General features: G+C 44.3%; 1 protein-coding gene across 2 annotated transcripts in view; it reads left to right on the plus strand.

Moving 5' to 3' along the window:
- The window catches only part of ABCA1 (ATP binding cassette subfamily A member 1), a 116,402-nt gene that overhangs the window by 37,275 nt on the left and 52,868 nt on the right, over window positions 1–26,259 (plus strand). Inside the window, exons 1-4 of one of the 2 annotated variants that reach the window (XM_090038923.1) lie at window positions 11,457–11,589; window positions 14,876–14,997; window positions 19,026–19,217; window positions 25,951–26,037. In XM_090038923.1, the coding sequence (XP_089895049.1) occupies window positions 11,538–11,589; window positions 14,876–14,997; window positions 19,026–19,217; window positions 25,951–26,037 (453 nt within the window). In that variant the 5' untranslated portion in view covers window positions 11,457–11,537. Of the gene's footprint in view, window positions 1–11,456; window positions 11,590–14,875; window positions 14,998–19,025; window positions 19,218–25,950; window positions 26,038–26,259 lie in introns of those variants that run through there. The other variant, XM_090038922.1, reaches the window with a different exon arrangement.

Raw genomic sequence — 26,259 nt, forward strand, 5'->3', positions numbered from 1 at the left:
TTATTTTTATTTTTTTTAGATTTACACAATAATAAAAATGCTATAAAAAAATGTCTGGGCATCTGAATAATTAGAATTACAGAACAGATGACTATCCAGCAGCAAAAGGTAGTTACACAGACAAATTATTCATATGACATCCGTGCCTTGAGGCCCCAAGTAAAATTAGGGCCTCATTGTGCTAAACGTTTTACAGATATATAAAAGAAAAGTTCATGCCCAAATGAATGTACAGTCCATCATCAGTTTTTCCTCCAAACTGAAACAGCCCATCAAACCTTAAAACAGACTAACTGCGTAGATCCAGAACAGGTACCCACATGAAATTTGCTCACTATTTGTTGAGGAAGCATAGGAAGAAACCTGATGGCATCCAAAACATGGACTCTAATCAACTGTCTTGGTAAACATACTGTAATATTCCAGAATTACACCCATGTGAGGGTTGTCCCTTTGTGTAATTTATTTTTATAGACCAGAAACTGTCTGACAAAAAACCCTAGGAACAGTGTGTGAGCTGATGGAGCTAGAGGCTATTTTAATAAACTCCCTTTTACCCAAACAATCTCCTGTTTTCCTACTTGCTTCACCACTCTCCTTTTTCATTTAGGTTTCTTTATTTATACACACGCCACCTCAAATCCTTTTCTCTTTCATTACTATCTAAGGGGCTCAGCTCACCCTTGGAAACCAAACACCTCTGGAATTAGACCAGCAGTAGTCAACCTTTTTTGGCACAAGGGTCCCTCAGAAAATACCAGCTTTTATCATTCCCTTGTTTTTTGACTATTAAAAAAAAAAAGAAAAAAAAAAGTAATTCTGTTGTTGCAAAGAACATAGACCATGGCAAGTCAGGATTCTTTTGACATTATAGATTCCTATCTCTGGGCTTATTTCATGTATCATGCTAACATTTTGTGGCACCCTGCAGCACCCTTTAAAGGATCTCAGGACACCTGAGAGTGTGGTGGAACCTTGATTAGGAATCAGTGAATTAGACTAAAATCTGATGTCTGCCCAAGCTTAGCACCTTATTGGGTTAGCGTGAATAAGGCATGCCAGCTTCTGTAGTCAGCAGTGCACAAGATATTGATGTGGCTGCCAGCTACCTTTGATTTCTTAATCCCACCTGCTTACAGCTGGGGATGGCTTTTAGCTCGGGGCTAATGCAAGCCTCAGCCTCACCCCTTGAGAGCTGTGGTGAAATGCCTTAACCATATGCTACAAATTAAAGCAAGCCAAGCAAAGAACAAACTCACTGCTTTCCAGGGAGCAGTGTAGAGGCACCTGCCCTGCAGTGCTGCATTCCTGAGGGAGTTGTGCATAGGTGTAAACAGCAGCCCTCACAAACGCCATTGTGTGAGCCAAAATGAAGTTAAGCAGCTCCAGACAAAATGCTGCGAAAAACAGCACCCTAAGGTGTGAAGAAACAACTGCTCCCAGGTGAGGGCATTTGGGAAGAGTTAAATTTGCTGTACACACTTTACATGCAACTTGTTTGAAGGTTGTGATACAATTAACCTGCATTTTAATTAGCCTTTTAATTGCTTTCCCCATTGGGATCCTGCTTTCTTACTGGTAGCCTTCTATATCACAGTTTTGCTTTTGTTTTCACTATCAAAATAGTACCATGGTGCATGATCCAGGTAACTTTTTAGAGATGCCCCTGTCTCAGTCTCGGTCCTTGTGATTTTTGAATGTTGTGTAGCATATGTGGACACCCAGGATCAGATTTGCAAAATGGTCATTACTTGTGAATTCTTCTTTTGTTGAAATCTCTGTGACCCTTAAGTCAGCACTAGTATTTTTGGTAATCTCACATATTTCTTCCATTAAAATGAATGTACGTTGTGCCTAAATCCTCTAGGCTGCTTAGCGTCTCTTTGGGGTAGGCTGCCGTTGTGTCCCAATACCACAGGCAACAGATAGTGAAGTTAACTGACTCTGGATTATCTCTTGATTTTTCTGTTTTATACCAGAACTATAGCCAGCTTTTAGTGAAAAGCAGCAGGATGGTTAGGAAGATAATGTGATATTGATGGGACTGTGTCCATTGGGAAATTAGTGAAACTGTTCATTAATTGGGCTTGCTTTACCTACAGAGTCCTCCATGTGCTGTGCTTGAGAGTTTATCCCTTTAAAAATTAAATGAGTTTTGGTGCTCTCTTTCTATTTTTCCAAGGAACCATTCACAAAAAAGATAAGATTTATGTAACAAAATTCTCTCTACCGCAATTCAGATACAAAGGTCTGTCGAGGCCTGAATTTATTTTACCTGGGAAACAGCGTCCCAGGGGCCAGGATGCTCATGAACTTTCAACACCTCAGTTTTCTTTAACAGCTTACTGGCGTGTCCTTGGTCAGAGGTTGAGATTGGCAGCGTGATACAGGGTGGCGCAGTACAATGTGCATTGTTTTTGTGCGAGTCTTGCAGAAATGGAGCCAGCTTCATAGCTCACATCTGAAATTCCCCAGGATCCAGGGATGTCTGGAACTCCGTGTTTTAAATTCAGGCCAGCTCTGGTGGTGGATGGGTCATTTTCGACCTGGAGGGATGTGGGCAGTGGGGTCCCCCAGGGCTCAGTCCTCGGGCCTGCACTGTTCAACATCTTCATCAGCAACTTGGATGAGGGGGTGAAAAGCACCTTGTTCAAATTCGCAGATGACACTAAGAGGTGGGGAGAAGTGGGCACGCTAGAAGGGAGGGGCAGGCTGCAATTGGATCTGGACAAGTTACAGGGGTGGGCGGATGAGAATAAGATGGGATTCGGTACTGACAAGTGCAAGGTGATGCACCTAGGGAGGAAGACCCAGCAGTGTACCTACAGGCTGGGGAACTCCCTTTTCATCAGCACAGAGGCAGAAAAGGATCTTGGAGTCATTATAGATACCAAGATGCACATGGGCCGGCAGTGTGGGGACGCAGTCAAGAAGGCCAACCGCACCTTGTCATGCATCCACAGGTGCATCTCGAGCAGGTCCAAGGAGGTGATCCTCTCCCTCTGTGACACTGGTCAGGCCACAGATGGAGTACTGTGTCCAGTTCTGGGCGCCGCACTTCAGGCGGGATGTGGACAACATGGAGAGGGTCCAGATGAGGGCCACTCGCATGATCAGGGGGCAGCAGGGCAGGCCCTATGAGGAGAGGCTACGGGACCTGAACCTGTTCAGCCTCTAAAAGAGAAGGCTGAGAGGGGATCTGGTGGCCGACTATAAACTGGCCAAGGGAGACCAGCAGGCAGTGGAAGAGTCCCTTGTTCCCCCGAGCACTACTGGGAGTAACAAGGAATAACGGCCATAAGTTGACTGAGAGTAGGTTCAGGCTAGATATCGGGAGGCGCTACTTCACAGTCAGGGCAGATAGGATCTGGAACCAATTTCCAAGAGAAGTGGTGCTGGCTCCTACGCTGGGGGTCTTCAGAAGGAGGCTGGACAATCACCTAGCCGGGAGTTTTGACCCCAGCATTCCTTCCTGCCATGGCAGGGGGTTGGACTTGATGATCTGCTCAGGTCCCTTCCAACCCTACCAACTATGAAACTATAGTTCAGATAGGAGAAAGTTTTACGGGGGAGAGGTGCATATGCATTGGAGTAGGGAGCTTAAACATGCTCAGCTTCAGGTTAAATGTGCTCCCACTGATCTATATCATTGACTTAGTAATGCGAAGTGTTGGCTGAGTGTTTTTTGAGAATTCCCCTTGATATTGTGTGTGTATGTGTGTGTGTGTCAAAATAGAGATGTGACAAGAATACAAGCATATGTTGGTCTGTACTGGTGACCAGCAGGATGGCATTTTTGGTACCCTTGCTATATTCGGCAGTGCACTGAATGGCAATTTACCAATTAGTTATGTGCTTAGGGAACATTTGAAGTTCACATTTTCTAAAACTAGAATACAGCATAAGGCTACTCCAGTAGGTAGCAAAGTACAGCCTTTTATGGGTACAGTTTTTATCTTGCTGTTAGTTTGTCTTTACTGTCTGAGTACAGATATAATAATAAAACAAGCAAGTGCTTCCTAATTCTGATAGTGGATTCGGTACAAACGATATCTGCACATACAAGACTTCTTTGGTATTGGTTCTGAAAACTCTGTGACTGCTTCAGTCATCTAAAGCAGCTTTTAAAACTCTACCAGTTAACACAGATGCTATCTGGAATTGAGAAATGAAAGTTTTGCTAAAAATAATACTACTTCAATGCTCTTCCATTCTTTACTTCTCTTTGTTTATATTGTCAGCATTGTTTGTACCACATACCAGGGTTATACCATCAGACCTATATCCGTATTATTGTCTTTGCAGCTATTTTTTTCCTCTTTAGGCTGTCTCGACACACATTCTGGGTCTATTTCTGGCATTTTTTTTAACCTCAAAACTGTGAAATGTAAAAACTGCCTGATTTGTTGGAGGTTGCATTTGACTTATTTCTGCTGAGAAGGCTGGCTTAGGGTCCGGGTAGCATTCATAGTTCACGTCTGAGCCACGGCTGGATTCTACGCTTGATTTGGTTCGGCAGTGTCTTATGAAATATCTGCCCAGAATTTGAGGATGTTTTATATATACCATTTTGAAGATCATCGGTTCTAAGGAGACTTACCACCATCTTTGTCTATTCTTGTGAAATTGCTACCACTGTATGCTGGTTTACATTTCTAAAGCATTCTGGGTTCTTTCAAGATAAAAAAAAAAAAAAAAATAATAATAATAATAATAAAAATCTGCATAATGTGTGTCACTCATCTGCTGTTGTATGACTGGAGAATTTCTGTTTAAAGTTGATGCAGCTGTGCTGATTTACATCAGATCTTGTCACATTGTCCTTAAAACATGGTGTATGCCAGAAATGGATTCACCTGTGGGGTATGGAAAGTACACACTCATTCTGGACTTGGCTGTGGGATGGTTTTCTGAGTGCTTGTTCAACACATGCTATCCAGCTGCCATAGGGCAGACCTTTAACAGCACTCAGCATTCCTGAAGCAGGAGAATCTCAGAGCAGGTAGATTGACGTGTCAAAGGAGACATGGCCTTTGAGAGAGTTGAGCCCATTCCTCTAGTCCCCCGTATCGGAATGGCATAATTGCCAGCACCTTAGCAAAACACTGGCATTTCCTCAGCGTGCCTCAAACTGACCCCATGGCATTCTGTCTAAATCAGATTTGATCATATGACTGTATATACTGTATGGGGAAGAGGGAACAGAAAAGAGCTCAATGCATCATGTGAAGCTATTTAAACCCACTGTAACAAACATCAGAATAATGGCCTTAGAAGCAGTTCTTCAAGGTGATGCTTGCCACAGTTGCTCTGCCCAATTCTTCTGTTGTCAGGTTAGCTGTAGTGCCAAGTGAACCACAAACTGAAGCAACGGCAGAAGGCGCACAGATAAATATATAGCCATTGATCACAGCTATCCCTGAAGCCAGTACAGTCCTTAGGAGCATGGAAGCATTTGTCAGCATTAAAGTAAAAGCCTCCCCTTGTTTTTGCTTTAATTTAACTTAATTTTTTTTAAAAGGGGTATAGTCCAGAGAAGAACATCCTATGGGGGAAGCCTCATGAATGGTGTTTTTAACTCATCTGGCAGTTCAAACATGTTCATGTAAACCGTACTCATTTGGCAACAAGAACACAACTCGGCATGTTCATATCCACACATACAGGCTGGCATTCTCTCCGCTAAATAAGAATTGCTGTTTGCTGCCTGTAGTGTTAAGGTTTGATCCTCTCTGTAGGCCAGGCCATAGAAGATGACATTATCCCAAGCACTTGAATAGGTTTATATATACCATTTTGCCAGCAGTGGGTGGTAGCATGAAAGGCACTGGCCAGTCTATTCAAAACCATAAATGAGATGAGGGAGAGCGAAGCAGAGAAGCAGAGGTAGTGTAGATACACTTTGCAGCTCTCTAGCCCTGAGAGGCCCAAACTGGGTGGAAGCTGAGCATGTGGAGGGAGCAGCTGAGAGTACTGGCCGTGGTGCAAGTGCAGCTCCCAGCTGTCTGCCTTGGTGCAGGTGCTAGAAAAGACACTTCCCCCACCCCTGCCCCTGGGCTGCAGGCCTACTGCCAAAGCCACCTGGCCTGTGTTGTTCAAGAGCCTGAGCTGTTCTGTTCCACAAGCAATGGCATAGCATCCTCCAGCATTATCTGAAGGCCAAGCTCTGCTGTGAAGTCATGCTGCAGGTGTACACATGCAAGCACACTGTGCATGCACACACATGCATGTGCGCACATGCTCTTGGTTTACTTTCCTTTCTGTGTTTATTGCTTTTTATACATTTTACTGTAGCTTTGAGTTGACATTTTTGAGTTTATAACCACATGTATTATCTAGGTCAGATTGTTCCCAGCACAGTCAATGTATAAGCAGTAACAGTTGTCTTAGCAACATATGCTCTTCAGAGGTACTTCCACAAACACCATAAACATTTTTTTTTTTCTTCCTCCATGGTTGTGTTTTTTATTAGAATTTTTTAGAAAGGGGGAGGTTCTCCATGTAGTTTGCAAAGAAAGCTAAATGCATCCTGTAGGTTTTCCAGAAATGCACTTCTGTCTCTAAGCATAGAAGGGCATCCTTTGCAGAAAGCGCCATGAGTTAAAATGATCACCTGGACCCAACAGACGTTTGCTGTTGAGTCCCAGGGGTTGGGAGATCAAGCTGCTGTTTAGAGCTGCTGTGAACCTACAGTCACTCTCCCCTAACAATGCCTTTCCCTGTTCCCAGCCCCAGTGCTGTTTTCGGAATAGGAGGAGGGAAAGGGAGCAGAGGGAGCTCCTTCTGTGGGCTACCACCTCCAGTGAACTCACCCTACCCTCCAGTGTGATGGTGTTACCAGCAGATCAGGGTTTCCTTCCCAGCTCTGCCCCGACCTGCTATGCAAATTTTGGGCAAGTCTTGTTTGTCTTTATGCCTTCTGTTGCTGTAAGTCGTTCTGGGTAGGGATGTACGTTGTTATGCTAAGTACAACAGGGTTCTGGTACTAAATGGGGCAAGTAATACTGCCCTAGTAGAGTGCACACTATTTTTGTGGCTGGTTTTGCAATGGTTGGCCAGTTGCGGTGTTAGTATCTCCACTGATGCATCTTGGCATCTCTTTGTTGGGATCTGCAGACCCGCACTAGTGGAGGATCTGGCCGTGGCCCCGGCCCCTCAGTGTATGCTCTTTCACAGTGACTAGTGCTTACAGTTGGGACGATGGTGTTGCTTGCATGAGAGCTGACTATGCTGTTCAGTGCATCTGCTTTACTGCCTTGCAGGAATGGAGGAGTGAAGATACAATCTGGTTCATTTTTTTTCCCTCCAGGGTTTCCAGTTAACTCCAGGCTGCTGTTTGCACAGGCGGCACGTTTGCCTAATGCTTCTTCTTCAGTTATGAACTGCAGTATTTCTGATGCTGATCTTTGCTTTGGGTCAGATGCACGAGGCAGGACATGAGATGAAAGTCCCTCCTTTGCCCTGGTGGTGACCAAAGAAATAATATTTGGGGAATTCCTGGAAAGTGAGCTCAGCAGGCCTGAAAGGCATTTCCTGCCCTGACTTCTACCTTGGGGGCTGTTCTGTTTGTCTATTTCCCTCTCCTGTTGCTGTTGTTTTCAGTGCTTCAGCTGCAGCTGTTTGAGCACAGAACACGGCCAGAGTTGAACTGCACCTCTTTGGGTCCAGTTTTACGACACTTGCCTCTCTCCTGAATGTGCAGCAATGACGTAAGATACAGGGTTGCCTGAACAGCAAAATGTCACCTGCTTCTTACCCAGAGCCTCGTTACCCCCTGTTGTCCAGGCTTTTGCAATGATCGTCTTGCTCTGTTCTCCCTACCTCATCTCTGTGTAAAGGGGCAGCCGTTCCCATGTCTTTTGTGGTTAGTATTGCTGAGACTTTCAACAGGCAGAGGACCAAGTTTGTGGTAAGGGAGGGGAGCAGGACCTGAAAATGAGGAATGCAAGGAGTTGATTCTGTGCAGGGAATTTTGAGTAGGGACATATTTTCCTTTTCCTACAGCCCTACTTAGGGATTCTTTATGGCCACATGCAATCATTTGCAATGATGTAACTGAGAGGAAACTAAATTTGTGTAGAAGGGTGTGGTCACTGGGACTAAAATGAGTGACAGACCTAAAAAAGATGACTGTTAGTGCAGTGGATAAAGTGGAGGGCTCTTGACTTTCTGTCCTGGTCCACTGAGCAATCTGAAGTGCTTGGGGGTTGCCTGGCCCACACATTATTTTAAGATGGAACTGCTCTTCTGAAATATTCCCAGCCATGGCCAGCTGGCAGAAGGAAGCGAAGGAGTTAGCCATCTCTGTATTGGGAGAGAAGTGAGGAGTTAGCACACAACTTTCTCCCTAATCCCACCACTACTGCTCAGGAGAAATCCAGCGGCAGAAGTAAACTAAGCAGAGAGGAAGGAAGATCGCCTACACCTTTCTCAACCTTCAGGAGAGGTTTGGAGTAGACAGATGTGTGGGCTATGGGTGACTTAACACTGACAATACTGTTCATATGCCTTATGGGTTGAGAGCAGAAAGGCAGGTTGTCCGAGTAAAAGAACATGCTTATACCTGCAAAAGGAATGATGTTACAACTGCCAGGAAATTAACCCAGTATTTCTATATGTTGGTGTCACTGGGCATAACCCTAGGTAACTCAGAGGGATGGAAGACCACGAGTGTCGATGAAGCCCTTCTGCTCTAGGCCCCCCCCGCCGAACCTTTGTAACCCTTTCTTTGAACTTTTGTAACCTCCTGTAATACTGGAAAACAGGATGAGTAGCAAGCAAGCTGAAACTCCCTAAAAACTGTTATCTGTGGAATGCAAGGGCACCGCTCAGAGAGAGAAGAGAGGAGGCAAAGGGGTGGGGCGGGGGCAGCTAGTGGAAAACACTACTGCAGAAAATAACCAGGATATAAATATAAACTGTTGCAGGGCTAGGCGCGCGGGATTTGAGACCATACAGTCTCCCTGCGCCTTTTACTTGAGCTCAAATAAACTCTGTCTACTTCTCCCCCCAGTGTGTTTATTGGCGCAACGCACACCGGGCAACGAACCCAATTGTTGCCTCCCTCGGGCACCTTGTGCCGGCAACATATACTAACTGGTCTTCCACCATGAGCTTGCTGAGCCACTCAAATACTTGTCAGTGAATCAGGGTAATGTTGCATAACATGTTCCCATGACTCTTTTAGCTCCTGTTGGTATCAGCTAGGAACAGAGCTAGCTGCAGAGTATGATATCCACTATATAGGAAATGGGGAGGTGCCTTGTAGAGGAAGGAAGCAATTAAAAGCAGAGGAGGTCCATGTATCACACCAGCCTGCTTTGCAGCCACAATGCCAAAAATTTAATCAGGGAAATATAACAAGAGCAGGCAAAACTTGCTAAGCCCAAATGCCAACTGATCACCGGGAATCGAAAAGGGTTGTTTTTTGTGTAACAGATGTAGGTCATTGGCTCAGTAGGTCACTTTGCTAACTCAGAGTCCAGCATTAAGGCAATTGTTCTTTCCTCTGCCTGAACCAGAGAAGGTGAGAGTCCATGGTTCTGAGTCCCAGTTCTATTATTTGTCTGAAAGGAGATCTCTCTTTTTTTTTTTCTTTGTAAAGGTTGTAGGGAAATTTAAAAAGAAAAACTCAAACCCCTTCAATCTCCATTTTAAATCACACTGACAAGCCATTGGTGTGGGAGCCTCTGGCTGCCAGTCATTTTGCCATACACACTTCTCTGGGGTATTTAAGTATTGTCTCTCTCAGGTACATGAGACTTGTAAAACTTAAATGGAGTTCAAGGATGGAGAATAATTTTTAATTCTTCAAGTGCATCTGCTTTGTCTATTCTGCCCTGCTGTTTTTGATATTCACTGATAGGACAGGGGTCCAGAGTTTCAGCTCTTCCAAAAGCAGAGGTCCTCTTAGTACTAACAAACACCATGTATGAACATGACCTTCTCTTGCACCTAAAACCTGGTTCAAGAGCAATGGACCCAGCCATTTAGCCCCTTTTATACTTAAGGCCAAGTGGGCTATAGGGCAGAACATCTAGAATAAAGCAGTTCCCTTGGGGTTTTTGTACAGCAGTGCCAGCTGCAAGGGAAGTGGCTGAAGAGGCTGGGACATGCCCAAAGGACTGCTGCGCTACTTTTGGCTGTTCCCACCTGGGCCTTTGGAAGCCAAGCATGCATTTGAGCTGCCCTGTTTCATCAATGGGATCATCCCCTGAATACAGAGAGGGGCAAAGGCAGAGGTGTCCCCCTCCTCTAGTTTCAGTACCAAGTACAGCTTAGCCATAACTGAGAATCCAATGAATTGGAACTTTACCAAGTGTGTGCCTTTGTCCGTCTCAGTCTTCCTTCTGTTGTCTCATTAGGAGAGAAAAAGACATTTATCATTCCTATTCTTGTGTTGCCACATTCGTTAATTGATAGGGATTAGGTGTGTTTAAGGTCTTTGACCTGGGAACCGGCTCATCTCCCTCTGTTATTTCCTACAGACACTTCCAAGACACCTGCTGGTGGTAAGGACAAAGCTTCCAGCTCTGAGGGATGTTCAGCACTAGAACAGACCGCTTAGAAGAGAGGCTGGGGAATGTTAAGGTTTTAAGGGCAGGTTACACAAACGCTTCGCTGAGCTTGTTTAGACAAAGATGATCCTTCCTTGAGCAAGGGGTTGGATTAGATGGCTTTGTGAGGTGCTCCTACTTCTGTTTTTCTATGATTTGGCAAAACTTCCATAGTCCCTCTCATGTTGCTGCTTGATCTTGCACTGATAATGCTGTTCTTATAGCAACACAGTCATTGTCAAATGAGCAGAACATGAGATAATAAATGAAGGGTTATAATGTCACTTCAGGATCGAGGCAAAGGAGAAGCTGAATTGTTGAGAAATGCAAGTTTTGCCAAATATTAATAAATCCAGGAACAGCAGTGGAAGTACAGAAAATACCATAATTGCTTTCTGTCTTGAATCGCTGGAGATACTGGCACACAGCCTGACATGCTGCCTTGTTTGCTTCACAATTTCTGGTTAACAGAATGTTAATAATAAGTATTGTTCCCTCAGTTCTTGTGATGTCTATTGTTCCTCATGTGAGAGGCACAGGACTCGACTAGCAGTGCAGGCAGAACGGTGCAGTGCCCCACCCAGACATGTTCTGGCTTCGTTCTGGCAGGGAACATGTTCTTTAGGAATGGAACTGTGTTTTACTCTCTGTGCTAACACAGCTGTTGGCCTCTCTGCTTAGACTTGTTAACAAGCTGGCCCTTGAGTGGTACTTGTGATGGTACATATGTACACACGTGAGCACCAAGTGGATGCTTGTCCACTAGGACCTGGACTCCATTGCTGCCGGGGATAGGACTGACTGTCAGGAGACCTAGTTCTGCCCTTGGGTCTGGGTGCATGTTGGTAAAATCATCTTCATGCTGTGTGTAGGATGATTCCTGCCTTCTCTTCGTCCCTTTCACTCACCCTGGAAACCTGATCTGCAGCTGGTTCACTAGAAATACTACCAATACTATGGTCCTGTTTTTTTCTGTTGGGAATGAAAGGAGGGGAGATGTCCTGCCCCAGTATGTCGTATATGGATTTTCCCGGTGAGTTTTGAAGAATTTCTCTTAATAGCAGAGAAGTGTTTTGAAACTACGCTGTCATTGCCAGCATGTGTTCTTTCATGCCATAATGCTTCTGTTATTTAATACATCTGGCATTAGCTCTGCTGCCTGTTCTGTTCGTGGCATTGGCGCAAGTGTTTAACCAATGTATTGCATGGTTCAGTGTTACTCAATGGTGGACAAAAAATCTTGGATAGAATGATGGTGGTATTGAACAGGAAGTATTAGGAAAGAGCCTTCTTTTTTTAATCTATAAAGTGTTGGAATTTAGTTTGCATTGCTCTGGCTTCCTGTGTGAGTCATTATGTAGCTCTCAGTGATTTGGAAGGATTTCACTTGAACTTGGAAATTTATACGTTATTCAGTGTCTACAGCTGGAAGGGACACTGGAGGGAAAGAGAGAATGATTTTTCTTTGGTTAACACCAGGACTGGGGCTCTCAACTTGGCCTTTACCTGTTTTGCCAGAGACTTCTGCATCAGCTGAGACAAGTGGCTCAAGGCAAACAGCTTAACTTCAAACCAATCAAAAGCATAATGTCTGAATTGAAAAGGGTCAAGAACTCTGTTCCATGAAAGGTGTTATCATTTAGACCTCTTGTCCCACAAATATTTATGGAAATAAACTTGGAAGACATGTAAAAATCCTGTGTGAGGGACATTTCTGTATTTAGTCAGGTCTAGCACTGAGCATTTTTTTAAGTGATAGCTACCATGAGGAAAAACACACACTTTGGGCCTGTTATATTTGTTAATTTGGAGGGAATTCAAAAAGTCTCTTGACATTCTATAAAATGAGTTAGGTTGCTTTCCTGTACAAAAAGTTGTACAAAAAGACAAAATTACACAGAGGGTTTCAACTAACAAAGAGTCTGTTTTCATGCAGTAATAAATAACAAAGGATGAAGAACAACTGGGAAATGTACGAGAATTGTTTTATTTAAGGGTTTTAGCTGCCTCTGTTTTTTTCACCTTCCCCTTTGTCTCTGAATTTCAGCCCTGTTGATGATCTCACTAAAAAACAAATATGGAGCAAAATTGTTTAGCCCAGATGTGCTCAACTTCTGGCCCACAGGCCAAGTGCGGCCAGGACCCTGTTTCATCTGGCCCATGAGGTTCTCCATGGGTCTGGACATTTGGCAGCAGGAAAGCAGAAGCACTGCTCCCCCATCCCCAAATTTTTGGACACATGGGGAGCTGTGGCCTCTGTGTAGTGGTTGGGGAACCTGATCCCAGTGTGCAGGGCTGGGCAGGGATGGTGCTGCTCCCCAGGGCCCAATTCTGGTGTGAGGGGCCAGAAGGAGGGTGGTGCCAGGACCCTGGGATTGAATCCCAGTGCACTGGGATGGGAGAGGGTAGTTCCTGGCCTCCACAGAACAATCCTGGTGCGCGGGGGTGGTGGGGGGGTTGTGCCAGGCTCTCGGGCCCCCTCCTGGTGCTTGGGCCGAGGTGGGGGCAGTGCTGGGCCCCAAGGTCCAATCCTGGCACTCTGGGCTCAATCCAACCCACCTTGCCCTACTCATCTGGCTCATGGGGCCAAAAGTTTGAGTGCCCCTGGTTTAGCCAGCTGCATGCACATCAGAAATAACCGAAATCCGAGAGAGAAGAGAACACTAAATCTCAGTCTGACTGGGCTGAAGCCCTCAGCTGGTGCAAAACAGTGTAAATGGCTTACACCGATTAATGCCACATGAGAATTTGGCCCTTTTTTCTTTATCCTAGCCCCAGCTGGGAAAAAGAAATACAGCTCTAATTTGAAAAAGCCTGCTTAAGGTGTCTTTTCTTTCTTCCCCCAGCCCCCATGTAGTGTGATCCATGGGTGTTTTCATAAACGGTCCTGGCTAGGAAGGGAGCAAGAAAGTGTTTCCTACTTGAGTAACCTCCTGTCAACTTTATTCCAGCTTCCTTCCAACCCAGCTGATGGCCATGATTACTTTTCATGTAGAACAAAAAGGCTACATGGAACTTGTAACCAGAGATGTAGGCTAGAGAGCAATGACCGACAGTAACCCCGATACACTCATGCTGCAAGAAGAACAAGCAGCCTTGCTTTTTTTCCCTTCCTCCCCTTCCAGCTTTCTCATCATAATTCTTCAAGCAGACTGGTGTCCTGCCAAGGCAACACTGAATAGCACAAAAGAGAGCCCTGAGTGGCATACATAGAGCAAGGGCCCGTGTTGTTGTGACATGGAGCCTCTACCCCCCTTCCCCATCAGCTTGGAGGAAGTTATTTGGGTTCTCCTCATCTGTGCCAAGGATCTCTTATAAGTAGACAGGCTAATAAAAAATGAGAGAGCTACTCTGTGCAATAGCAGCTGCTGCTCCCTCAGGGATGAGAAACACAGCCACAATGGAGTAGGGAGGCTAGGGGCATTATCATCTTTGTAGGGCTCGACCCATGGGCTTTGTTCACTGCCTGTCCTCATATGTCAGTTGTCTAAGGCCTTCACTGTTTTTTGAGTGGAAGCAAGCCGGGTTATCTACCTCATTGGCTTGGCCTATGGCTGTCTTTTTCTTACCCTCTTGAGTCTTAATGGTACATTTGGGTCATAGTTTCCAGCTTTTCTCCTGAAACATGAGGAGCTGAGCCTTATGTAATCCCCTGACTCCAGGAACTTGAGATTTCAGGGGGGGAGAAGTCCACTCGTGCAAGAGTTGTACAAAAAAAGAAAAAAGGAAATTCACAGAAGTGATGACATTGATTCTGTGATCTGTCTACGTGATGTACTTGTGTCTGCACTTTTTTGTCTTGGCTTAGTCTTCAAGTATCTTGTGACTGATTATTGTTCATAGCTGTATTAGCAATGATTGAACACTTGCATGATAAACTCTGATAAGACTCTCAATGGCATGTGCACCAGTTTAAGCCCAATCCTGATTCAGACTGCAAAATAGTGTTCCAATGGGACCAGAAACTTGCGCAGGCCTCCTGTGCTACAGCAGCTGTCACCCAAAGTGAAAAACTTTTTATTCTGGGAGGTGTCTCACGTGCCTGGCAGCAGATTAAATGCACAAGCTGGGCTTTTGTGAGGGTGTTGGAAAACAGTTTTTTTAAAGGTTCTTTTTTTAAATGAAAACTCAGCAATTTGAATGTATCCATTAAAGCTGTGTTTCAGAGCATGCAGGCAGCAGCTGCTGTTCTTCCTCTGTGCTCTGGTTTGCATAGTTGCCCTCACCCCTCTCATCTCTCATTGTTCTAGTCTGAAGAGTTCATATTCTTTCTCCTTTAGATTGCTTCTAACCGAGACTCAATGTTTCTCACCTGACAGGGTTGAAACTCCGTGATTTTCTGGTTGACAATGAGACGTTTTCAGACTTCCTCCATCAAAATATGTCCCTGCCACCATTTGTTGTGGATGAGATGCTGGATGCTGAGGTCAACCTCCAGCGGGTAAGGAACTCGAGCATCATTTATTGTTTGTATTATCTTAGCTCTTGGGAGCCCTAGTCCTAAGCAGGGACCACATGGTGCAAATGGTAAAAATGCTGACCAAACGATGGTGCCTGCCCCAAAGAGTTCACAGTCCCACTTCAGTTGGCATCCAGTAAGGTTGGATTAGCTCCTGGGAGTCAGGAGATACTCAACTCTGCTCCAGAACTGCTGTGTTGCTGTAAGCAAGTCATTTGAGTTTTCATGCCTCAGCTCCCCATCTACAAAATGGGGTAATGCAGCTTTCTTTCCTGTTTGGATTCATTTCAGTTGAGATTCGTAAGGACAGTAGGTTAAAAGATATGCATGTAATGAAAAGGCACCATGAGGGAATACTGGGGCCCTTGACTTGAGAGAGCTGATATGCCTTTTCAAGCAGTGTTACCTCATTTACAGATGGGAGCTGAGGGATAGGCTGTGTACACGTGTTCAGATGATCTGGGAGAATTCTCCCAGGTTTGTTCTGCTGATAGAACTTACCTGGAGACATCAGATTGCACAGTGGGGGACTCTTTCCTCTCCTCTGCTGTTGAGCCCTGCATATTCTGTAGTATGGTGACCATCAGCTCTTTCTAGATTTGCCTCTGCGGTGTTTATAGTCTGTTTCATTCATATAAATGTCTGATGCGTTTCTGAATTTCATGAAGCCATCTGTCTCAGTAATACACTTTAATAATTAATCATGCAAGTTAATTATATGTTATGTTAAAAAAAAAACTTTTTAACTGTTTTAAGGACTCTGTTTGCAACTGTAGGGGTTTTTTTTTTCATTCTGAAACTCAGAATTAAGGAGACATGAATACAGAATAGTCAGAGGACTGCAGTGTGTGTATAGCACAGAGTATTAGAGGTGGAGAGGAATGTCCCTCCAAACCTAATAGCCTATCAGGATAGAGAGGTTAAGGCATGCCAGTTTCTTGGCCAACAGCACACAGGGGAGTGATTTGAATGGCATCCAATACCGGTGCTTTTGATGCTCCCCCCACGCTCCCCACCTCCATGACCTTTTACAGCTGGGTCAAATGTGGGCCAGAAACCAGAACAGGGCTTTAATTTGCACCCTTAGAGCTGAAGCATAAGACCTTAACTCCTCTGCCACTGCATCCCAACAGAAGGCACAGAAACATTTTAAATAGATCAACTCACTGGCATGGTCTTAAACCTTAATATGGTAGTCACAAAAGCAGTTGAGAAACAAGATGAGTTATACTTAGCAGTCCAACATATTAGGACTACACTGGCAACCATGACATTGCTAACTGAGGAACTCCATTACAAGTGGATCATGCCAGTATTGCAGAAATCATTAAATCTCATATTGGGATCTGGAAATCAAAGTCCAAAATCAGCAGTTCAGTTAAGGTGGGCAGTGGGGCTGCAGCTCTTGCTGGCACTCAGGTACTATTATAATGCAAATAGCATCAAATCGAAGTAGACTCCATCATTCCTGGCAAAAGCCACAGCATGGGACAAGCTTCCATGTTTCTGTTTGATTTTGCTGGTGATTCCTGTGAGAGGTCTGGCTTTGCTGCTGAACTTTGACATGGGAGGAGGAAGGCCTGGTTTGAGTTTTGACTTTGATGGAGTAACGGAGAGTCAGTGCAATGACTACAGCTCCCCTTGCAAACACATGTCCCCATCCCTGACATCTGTCTAGGGACTGTTGCTCTGTACCCATGTATGAGACCTGGGGTTATTCCCAAACTCTGCCCTCTCTCACCAGGAGTGCCAAAGGAATTTTACAATTTGCTTAATATTTATTATGTCAAAAGTTTTGTGCACCCATTTGTGCTAGACACTGTGCATATATACCAAAAAGGAAAAAAAAAAGGATCCTAACCCCAATGATCCCGGTCTAATTGGATATCTGGGGGAAAGGTGACACTGCTTCATGTCACTGTATAGCAGCTCTACTAGCTTTGAGCTGTGGGATTTTCTTGCTTTTACCTGCCTGGGTGTGCAGAGCCTAGAACAAATCTCCCAATTTTATTTTTATATGCAAGGCTTATTCAGCTGGAAAGAATAGCATGACTAGGGAGCATCCAGCAAAGTGCCTTGAGTCTTGTTTTTCAGAAACCATCCCAACGTCTACAAAATGGAGTGTGAGATTAAGTATCTTCAGAGAGATGATCCTGTCATTTATAATTTATGCTCCTGTTGAAGTTACCACCATTTCAGGCAGTTCAGAATTTTCATACGGTTGGGGGTCTTTTAGGGAGGCGATGGGCAGTCAGGGCTTCTTGTGTCGTTATTTTAGAGAAATGTTTATGTAGCTATTATTTGTCTTATGTTAGTACTGGGAAGATGCAACTGAGATTGGGAACGTATTGTTCTAAGACCAGTATGGGGTGAGAAACAGTCTCTGCCCCAAAGAGCTTACTGGAGCAGACAAGGTGGTCACAAGGTGGAAGGAAGGAGTGTTAATCCTCATTTTACAGATAGATATCTGAGGGATAGAGAGATGAACTGATTTACCCTGAGTCTAGGAGTCCTTTGTCTAAGCTAGAAACTGAGGCCTGGCCTCCCAATCCAGTGCTTTAGCAGCAATACCATTATTCTCTGTTTCTGGTGTGGTGGCAATGCTCACCTTACTGATTTATTATTAAGGGGTCATCATGTATAAATGGCAAATGTCCTCCATTTATTCAGCAGGCTGCTAAGGTTGGATCCTTCTTCTTTTACAGAGGTGGACTAAAGACTTTTGCACTTTAAAGCTTTGTCCCTCCTACCAGCTCCATATACATACTTTCTGGAACTGGCATTTGGGTGCTTGACACACTTTTATCCTTGAAAAATATTAGAGCAATCTTACTCTGATGGCTCAACAGATATGACCCGGGCTGATGTCTGGTCCAAGCCTGACAGTCATTACAGACCAAACAAAAAAACCCAACAAGCTGAGAAAGAGAGATGCACAAAGCAAAACAACACCCTTCCTTCCCTGCCCTCTGGTAAAGTCATGGAACTTCTCTTGTCTATTACCCTTTTACCATCCTTTATCCAGAGGCCTCAAATCCCAGAATGACCTATCAAAGGGACATAATATCAACTCAGCAAGAGTCCCAGGCATGAAATGATTACTCAGAGGTTTCTTTGCATGTCTTCATGGACACGAAGGAAGCCTTAACTTGAAGTGAAAGATCTGTGGGCAGCTGACAGGGAGCTGATCGTGTGTCCATTGGAGACAGTGGCAGGTCTCCATTGATTTTAGTGGCACTGGATTAGTTCCAAAACATTGCAAAATTACAAACGCTAGCCTGTGGCTACTTGTCTGTGAGAGGGGAGGGAAGGAGATAACACTCCCATCTTGTATGTATTTGTTAATTGGGAAGGAAGCACCAATGGGACTGTCTGACACTACAAACAAAGCTGCCGTTCCCTCTCACACATGTATGAGCTGGTACTCAAATTCAGTGAGAGCCTTTCCATTAACTCAGAAAGCAGAGATCACAAGTTCTTCACTCTCTCAACTCCCTTTGGCAGGCCTGTGTGTGAAGCAAGAAGAATCTGGTCCCATATGGTTGCAAGGTAGAAATTGTGCTTTGTGCAGGCACTTAGGACACGGGTCATTGTTCTTCAGTTACATTTGCCACACTTCTTCAAGCTAACCACAAGCCTTCACAGGGACTGAGCTCCCAGACAGACATGAATTGAGCAATGTGCTTGCCTTAGTTTTCAGGAAATGGTTGCTGTGGAGAGTAAAGAGCCTGCTATTGTGCATGTGTGTCTGACTGGTGGATCCCCTTACAGCTCATCTATAAGAGATTTTCCTATGCACTGTAGTGGGAACACATACTCCCCCACTTCACAATTCAGGATCATTCATAGACAATAACCATGAAGTCCTTAGGGAGAAATATCCTATCTCCTTTAACTTTAACTTTTAGACACTGATGCAGCTCAATGAAACCTTCTATCTAGGTGATATTAGCTTAGCTCCAAGAGTGATTTATTAATGACCTTTTATGCCATCTCACAAATGTTTCCAGGTCATTATGTCTGGCTACCAAATGCGGTTGAAAGATCTATGCAATGCATCGAAGCTGTCTGATTTCATTATGATCCACAATCAGACAGTAGCAGCGGTCAGCGAAGGCTTCATTTGCAACCTGCCTAAGGAAAAGCTCCACGCAGCAGACCTAGCCTTTCATGCTAATATAGACCTTTTGAAGCCTCTGCTGGTGAGTACACTGACTAGAAAGCATAACCTGTGATGGGAGCAGCAGTGCTGGACATTAGGGGATTTTATGGAAGCCATGATACAATGGCTGTGTTGGGCAAGCTTTTGGGGAAGTGCTCAAATGTACTTGACACTTTAGTTTTAGAATGGATTATTTAATGCCAGTGGGGAAAATAAAGAGGTTCTTAGACTCCCAAGCTAACTACCAAGCTTTCTCTAATCATCCATCTACTGTCTTTTGTTTGGGATGATGTGTTACATGAGGATGTTGCCTTGCAAATGTGTGTGGTCTGTAATTTGATTTGTCAGGAGAAAAATATTTATGCTGCATGGTAACCAGCGGGTCCATTCATTGTTCCTGTATTTTGGTCTGATGTTGTGTGCCTCTGTGGGTGAGTCTATACAAGACACTTGCTATAGCAACGAGCTACAATGCTGTAGCTCATTGCTATGGCGATGTAGCATCTCTGGGCACAAACCGTGATGCTGATGCTACTGCACAGTGCTATGGAAAAAAACCCGTGCAGTGTCAGGACTGCTCAGTAAAACTTGTTACTGCCCAGTCATTTAGTACTTGCTTAAGTACTGTGTATTAATTTAGTGCTTACTTACTGCCACATAGCTTAAGCAAGTACTAAATGACATGCCCTACTGGAATGAACCCATAGACATCCAACAGAAATGCACTTGGGCATCTATATGTGCTCCAGGGTGGGGGTGGCGGGGCATTTTAATTAGAGTCGCTTTAATTAAAACGCCCTCAGCGTCTTGTGTATTCAGCATCCTGCACTTCAAAATGGCAGCGGAGGCACTTGAACTAAAGCTTGTTCAATGCTCGTTCAAAGAGTACAGAACAGAAGGGGCCATAGGATGCATCTGTTGTCCAATAAAAGAAATACTCTGCTGTTTGCCTGATGGAAATAAACCCATGATGAGCATGCAGATTTGATGTGCTCCCAGGACAAACAGTCAGGCATCAATGGTTTGACTTTTTCGCCAGTCAAATGGGTTGGTTAGTCAGCATTAGAATCTGATTACTCTTCAGCCCTTTACATAAAGGTCAGTTTCTTCTTTACTGTAGCTCACTTTCTGTTTTCTACATATCCTCTGTCTGCATTTTTCCTTCCTAAGAGAGGCCTTTACAGAGAGAACGAACCAGTGATGAATGTAGAGAGATGAGAATGAACCAGTGGTGAGTGTAGAGATACGAGGTAAAAGCGGCCAGAACCAAGGTAGCACTGAAAGCTGTTTTGGAAAAAGTGCAGGCTCTTGGAAGGAAACTGTTTTAGTGAACACTAATTGTGTATATGAGCTAATGTATTAATTATTCAAGGTGTTAATAAAAGGTGATGGTTGCATTTTGGTGACTTGGAAAAGGGGATAAAAGTTTTCAGTGACCTTTTCCAGCCTTCCTCATAGGGGTGTATTTTGCCCATTTCACAGAGGTGACGCTTCAAATAACTGAGTCCCAGCCTTTCTCTATGTAGGAACAATTTGCAACCGCAAGATGATCTCCCCATCTACTTTGAGCCCCAGATTTATAGAGGGTATCCAGATTGTAGCCAGATATTATCTCTGCTGAGAGTCCAGATTTATAGAGGTAACTTTTGAGTACTTGTTTCCACAAGGATAGTTAGTTTGGTTGGAGTCCTGGCAATTTCCATCCACAACTCAATGGTGGATGCAAAATATGGAAGTAAATTTGGTGAGCCTAAGCTGCACCTGGATAGGACATTACACATGGAAAGACATACCAGGAAGCACAAAATGGGAAATAGAGAAGGTTGAGGATGTGTTAAATAGGCACTGCCTAAGCTGATGTAGAACAAACATACTTACACACAAAGCCATGAAGACAATAGCATAAAGAAAACTCTGGAAAGGCTTCATTTGGCCTCAACCTCACAGTTAAACTGACAGGCAGAAATCATAGAAGTAATAGTTAAGGTCCTGAAAAAGGAACCCCATTGAAATGGCCCTTTTTAATTATAGGCTCTCAAGCTCAAATGCAAGATTAACAGAAGTTCTGGGGCAGGTTCTCAGCTGATGTATGTGCATGTGGCTCCACTGCCTTCATTGATCTTTTCAGGACCAAAGGAAAAGAATAGTATGAGCAGATAAGTCTCAGTTAAATTCACCTCACTGCAGTACACCCTCTACAATACTCCATGGCCATTTTAGTTATACAGTAAGGGCTCAAGTGGTATGTTGATCTTCCTGCATTAGGGCATTTGTTCAACTATGAAGGGAAAAAAATCTTTTGTGACAGATAACTAGCAAGGAAACAGCCTTTACAGGGAAATCATGTGTATAGCATGGTGCCAGACAGGAAATAAATATGGCCCAAAGTGAAGTGAATTGACTGCTAGGATTGCAGCTTGGTGAAGACAGTGACCCAAAGAGTAGTGTTTATCCTACTTAATATTAGTCGATTTCTTAGATCTAGAATATCCCAAAGAAGAATTGCCTAAACTGGAAATAGCTGAAGATGTGTCCCAGGGATGGCCTGAGAGAGAGAACCCTATGTGAAGACTTGGGTCTGGCTCCTCTGTCATTGACCTACTGTGTGACCTTGGACCAAGCAATTTTGCATCTTGATCCCCCATCTTCAAAATGGAGGATGGTGATGGGTCACAACATGGCAGAGGAATTAATTATGGTTAATTGGATTTTGCCTCGTATAAGCACATATATAGATAGGCAAGTCAGTTTAGATGGAAGTACAGCAGTGACTCTGCAAGTGATTACCTAAAAGCGCAAAAGAGGAAGCAGCTTTTCTTGGAAAATGGGTGTATGCTGTCCTTGTAGAACAGGTGTGTGTGTGTGCATATGTGTGTATGACCATGTGGACCCACCATATCTGACACCAACTGTCCCCTGTACCAGTTCTATATGGGGTTATTTCTGCTTTCTGACAGACAGCGATCGAATCTCTGTGAGTGGTTTTTTTGCTGCCAGGTGACAAACAAAGCAAAGTAAATGATTTTTTTCTCAGGTATAGAGAAACTTTTGCCATCCTTATATCTTTGTAGTTTTAGTATTTTGTGTACAGGGACAGCTCACATGTACCTTAGTGCAGTCATGTGGGGTTTTGCATGGAGTACTGCAGACATCCCCCTGAACACATGTAACCCAACCTTCTCCTGCCTCATAAGTATGGTTGCAGACTCTGTAAATGCTGTGATTCACATTACACCAGTCTCATGTGGAGGGTTTGGGTGGGATAACAGGAAACAATTGTTTCTCACTCTCTTAATGACATGGGTGGCATTTAGTCATTGCTGTAGCATAAACTGAACTTTCCATTGTGTGTACATTCCAGTTAATTTCATGCAGCAAGCAAAGTTGCCATGAAGGGAAGGTTTTCTTAGAACTACAAGCAACATTTGAGTTTCCAGCTTCTGCTGTCGTTTTTGCTTCGTCTTTGGCTGAATGCTATGGTTCCACCCATACCATAAACTGTAACTCAGGACTTGTATCATTAGGAAACAATGTGGGGAAATTTAGGACGAGTGATTTATCAACCAGATTCTGTTTTAAATTGTAACTTTAACAAATAATACAATTTCCTATTTTAAAGCAAACATGACTAAGAAGTTGCATTTATTTACCAGAAGCAACCAGCTGTCATGTGGAAGTGTGCAGCTGCATTGGCCACAAGCCTTGGACCTACTCAAGCAATCCAAACACATCCTATTGCATGTTGCATGAGAAACATCTGTTAACATCCATGGTTTGGGATGTGCATTGTCTATTCTGACTGTCAGCCATCTATTCTTGTCCTTCAGGGCAGAGGTGGAAAGAACACTAAGCCAGATTGTGAATTCCTTGTTTAGGGCTTGGCTTCTCTGCAAAGCTAATTTGACATGATATCGAGTGATCCAAAACATCTACTAATAAGTCAATCTCTTCCTCAAGTTCTCTCAACCTACACCCAAAGGGAGTGGGCCATTTTCTGCAGGGTTGAATGTAGAACTGCTCAGCCCTTAACACAGCCACTCTGGAGTGTGAATGCAGGGTGGCTCTCTTTGAGCACTGCCAGTCCTCCAAAGCTTTCCCACTATTCTCAGCTCATGCCCAAGAAGGACAGATGAATTCTTCCATAGTTGGCTGGAAAAAATTAATAGAGCGTCTTAGTTTATTGCCATGCAAAGACCCATGGGGATATGCTTCCACAGGTCTTAACACTACACTTAGCTTGACTTGCTTCACACATATAGGGTATGAATCAGGATCAAACTACAGTGAACACAGAAGGCCACATTCTCTCCTCTCTTACTTCAGTGCACGCTTCTGTGAAGTTACAGTGTGAAGGAACATAAATGCAAATTGCGGGGACTCCACAAGAGAGGCAGAATCATGTCAAGGGTCGGGGCTGAGACTCAATAAGAGCTTCTTTCTTGTCCCAGCTCTGGTCGAGTCACTACAACGCCCTGTGGATTTCAGTTTCCCCTTCTGTGCAGTGGGGGATAATATAATATATTCTTCTTCTGTGCTTGGTTCATCTTAGCTATTTACATTGAAGGCTTTTCAGAGCAGAGGCTCTCTCCAACTATGTGTCAGTACACAACATAATTCAATGGGGGCCTCAGGCTCTGTCACAGCCTTTCAATGCTACTGTAATATAATGAAAAGGAAATCGGGGGAAGGGGGGGTTGATTTTTTTTTTTTTTTTGTCTCCTATGTGTGCTTCACCAGAAGAGCTTGTCCTTTGTGTGCAGATATGTAGGGCTTCCTACCCTAGCTTATTGTTAATGTGTCAGCACACTTCTGTGACTGCTGTTTGTGAGCCACATTTTTTCAAATACATCTCATTAAGGAGGAAGCCTGAGGCAGGTTTGAATTGGTTTTGTTGTTGTTTACCTTTCATTGTGTATTTTGAGTTATCTGAGGATTAAGGCCTTGATTGTTTGAAGCCCACTGACGTCTATGAGTGTCTGTCCACAGTTTTCAACAGACTTTGAGTAACACACCAACCAAGCAGGTGAAACATTTAGTGGGTAAAAGCAATGAAGAGCAGATCCTCAGTTGGCATAAGTGTTCCCAGCAGATTCAATGGAGCAGTGCCCATTTAGACTAACTGCAGTTCAAGCCACTTGTTTTCTCAGGAGAATAAGCCAAAGGAAATCCTCACAGGTTCTTCTCCCTCCCAGATCAGTGTTATAAGCACGAGAGATTTTAGTCTGCAGGATAATTTTTCAGAACTACCAAAAAACTGGGGTTTAAAATGGAAGGGCTTTCTCAGGTGTTAGTCTGATTTTTTTGTCATGCTCTTAGTTGCAGATGCATAACCTTAGAAAATGATCTTAAGATAGATGCCCTTGCCTTCGGAAAGAGAGATGCTGTCAAACTTGTTAGCACAAACACCTGAGCTAAATAATCTTGACACTTGTCTCCTGTGAAATGTCTTGCATTCAAGTATAATTTTTGCAGATCGCTCCTTGCTCCTTCCCAAAGTAAAATGAGATGAAATAAAAATGCCCAGGATGGATCCTGGGACTAGGTGTAAACAAAGCAGTTGGCAGGCAGTTGCCTGCCATGGTCTCTGCACACAGCACAGCTAGCACAGATCTGCCTTCAGAATAAGTACAGGCTTCCTGAAAGCAGTGACTCCCACGCCGTGGCACCTATCAGTACTCTTTTCCACAGATAGTATTCTATGGAAACCAGTTGCTTTTAAAGGAAATTATATGCATTTTAGCTCAAACACTCAGGCCTCACCTAAGGCCACCAAAGCTAGCATTCCTTTGGGGTCTGAGAGTGGGGGGACCAAACTGCAAACATGGCTCTGCAGCAAAGGTGAGGTGGCAGGAACGTGCTAGCATGACCAGCAACCCTGTTATACTCTCAGGTAGCTTGGCTGCCTCCCTTCCTAATTGTGGCTTGCAGGTAATGACAGTTCTGCCCTCATTTGACTTGGATACTTCCCCAGCTTTGGCATGTCTAGGCCTGCAACTGTCATACCCTGGCATTTGAAGAGCAGCATTATGATGCTGAGAGGAAGGGGGCTCCTTGTGCTCTGAGGCCGAGAGCAGTTGGGAACATATCACTCCCTCCCAGCTGAAGGGACACACATTTTGCTACTTCTGTCTGTGTGGCCTTAATTGCTGATGTATCTGAGCACCTCTATCCAAGCCCTCAGAGGAGAGGATGGCTTGCCCTGATTTTAGGACCCCAGATGGGTGGTCCCGATTTTAGGTCCCCGATGAGGAGCTGAGGTCCGTTGCAGGTTAAATGACTCCCTCGAAGTCATTCAGGAAGTCTGGGCCAAGGCCATCTCTATCCAGTGCCCTGTCCTCTAAACCAGCCTTTCTCAACCCGTGGATCGCAAGAACATATGAAAGGGTCGCGAACAAACTTTAAAAACGGATTTTCCTTTAAAGGAGAAAAATGTGGGAAACTGTGGCTTTTCATTTGCAGGCTGGCAGAATTTCAGCCTGCAAGAGGCTGCTTGGGGTCATCCCCACTACCCCACACACAACTTCCCTGCCCCACACACTGGGGGGCTGAGGTCTGGGGACGGCGGGCAGTGGATCAGCAGTGAGGGGCACTAGGTCGGGACTGGCCATTGATGTTTTACAAATGGGTCCTGGTACAAAAAAGGTTGAGAACCGTTGCCCTAGGCCATCCATTGCCTTGGCTCTATTTGGGAGTGTGAATGTGCCAGAGGGCTTACATTTCCCTGCTTCTTCCTTTTTTGTGATCTCCAGCTTTTGTTTCTCTCTCCTTTCTAGAAAAGAATTTCTCTAGAGTCCTCCTTGCAGGACCTTTCAGATGCCACAGATACTTTGGTGGAGAGTCTCGGGAAGCTTGTTAAAGAGGTAAGCTGTTCCTTCATGCTGTGGTGGAGAGAACTTTTCTCTGCCATCCCATTCCCGGCTGGGTCTGTGAAGTAAAAAAAATGCCCAGCTGCTCAGTGCCTTTCAGCAGTCAGCAACCTGCACTGTTTTACAAATGCCAATTTTCTAGAGGCTAATGCATGGTTTTGCAGATGAAATGGTGGGAGTGGGGGAATCTGAAGTCTGAAATGCCCGTTGCTAGCC

The sequence above is a fragment of the Crocodylus siamensis genome, chromosome 3 (assembly GCF_052110815.1).
Source record: "Crocodylus siamensis isolate JL-2025a chromosome 3, ASM5211081v1, whole genome shotgun sequence".
NCBI classification, from domain to species: Eukaryota; Metazoa; Chordata; order Crocodylia; family Crocodylidae; genus Crocodylus; species Crocodylus siamensis.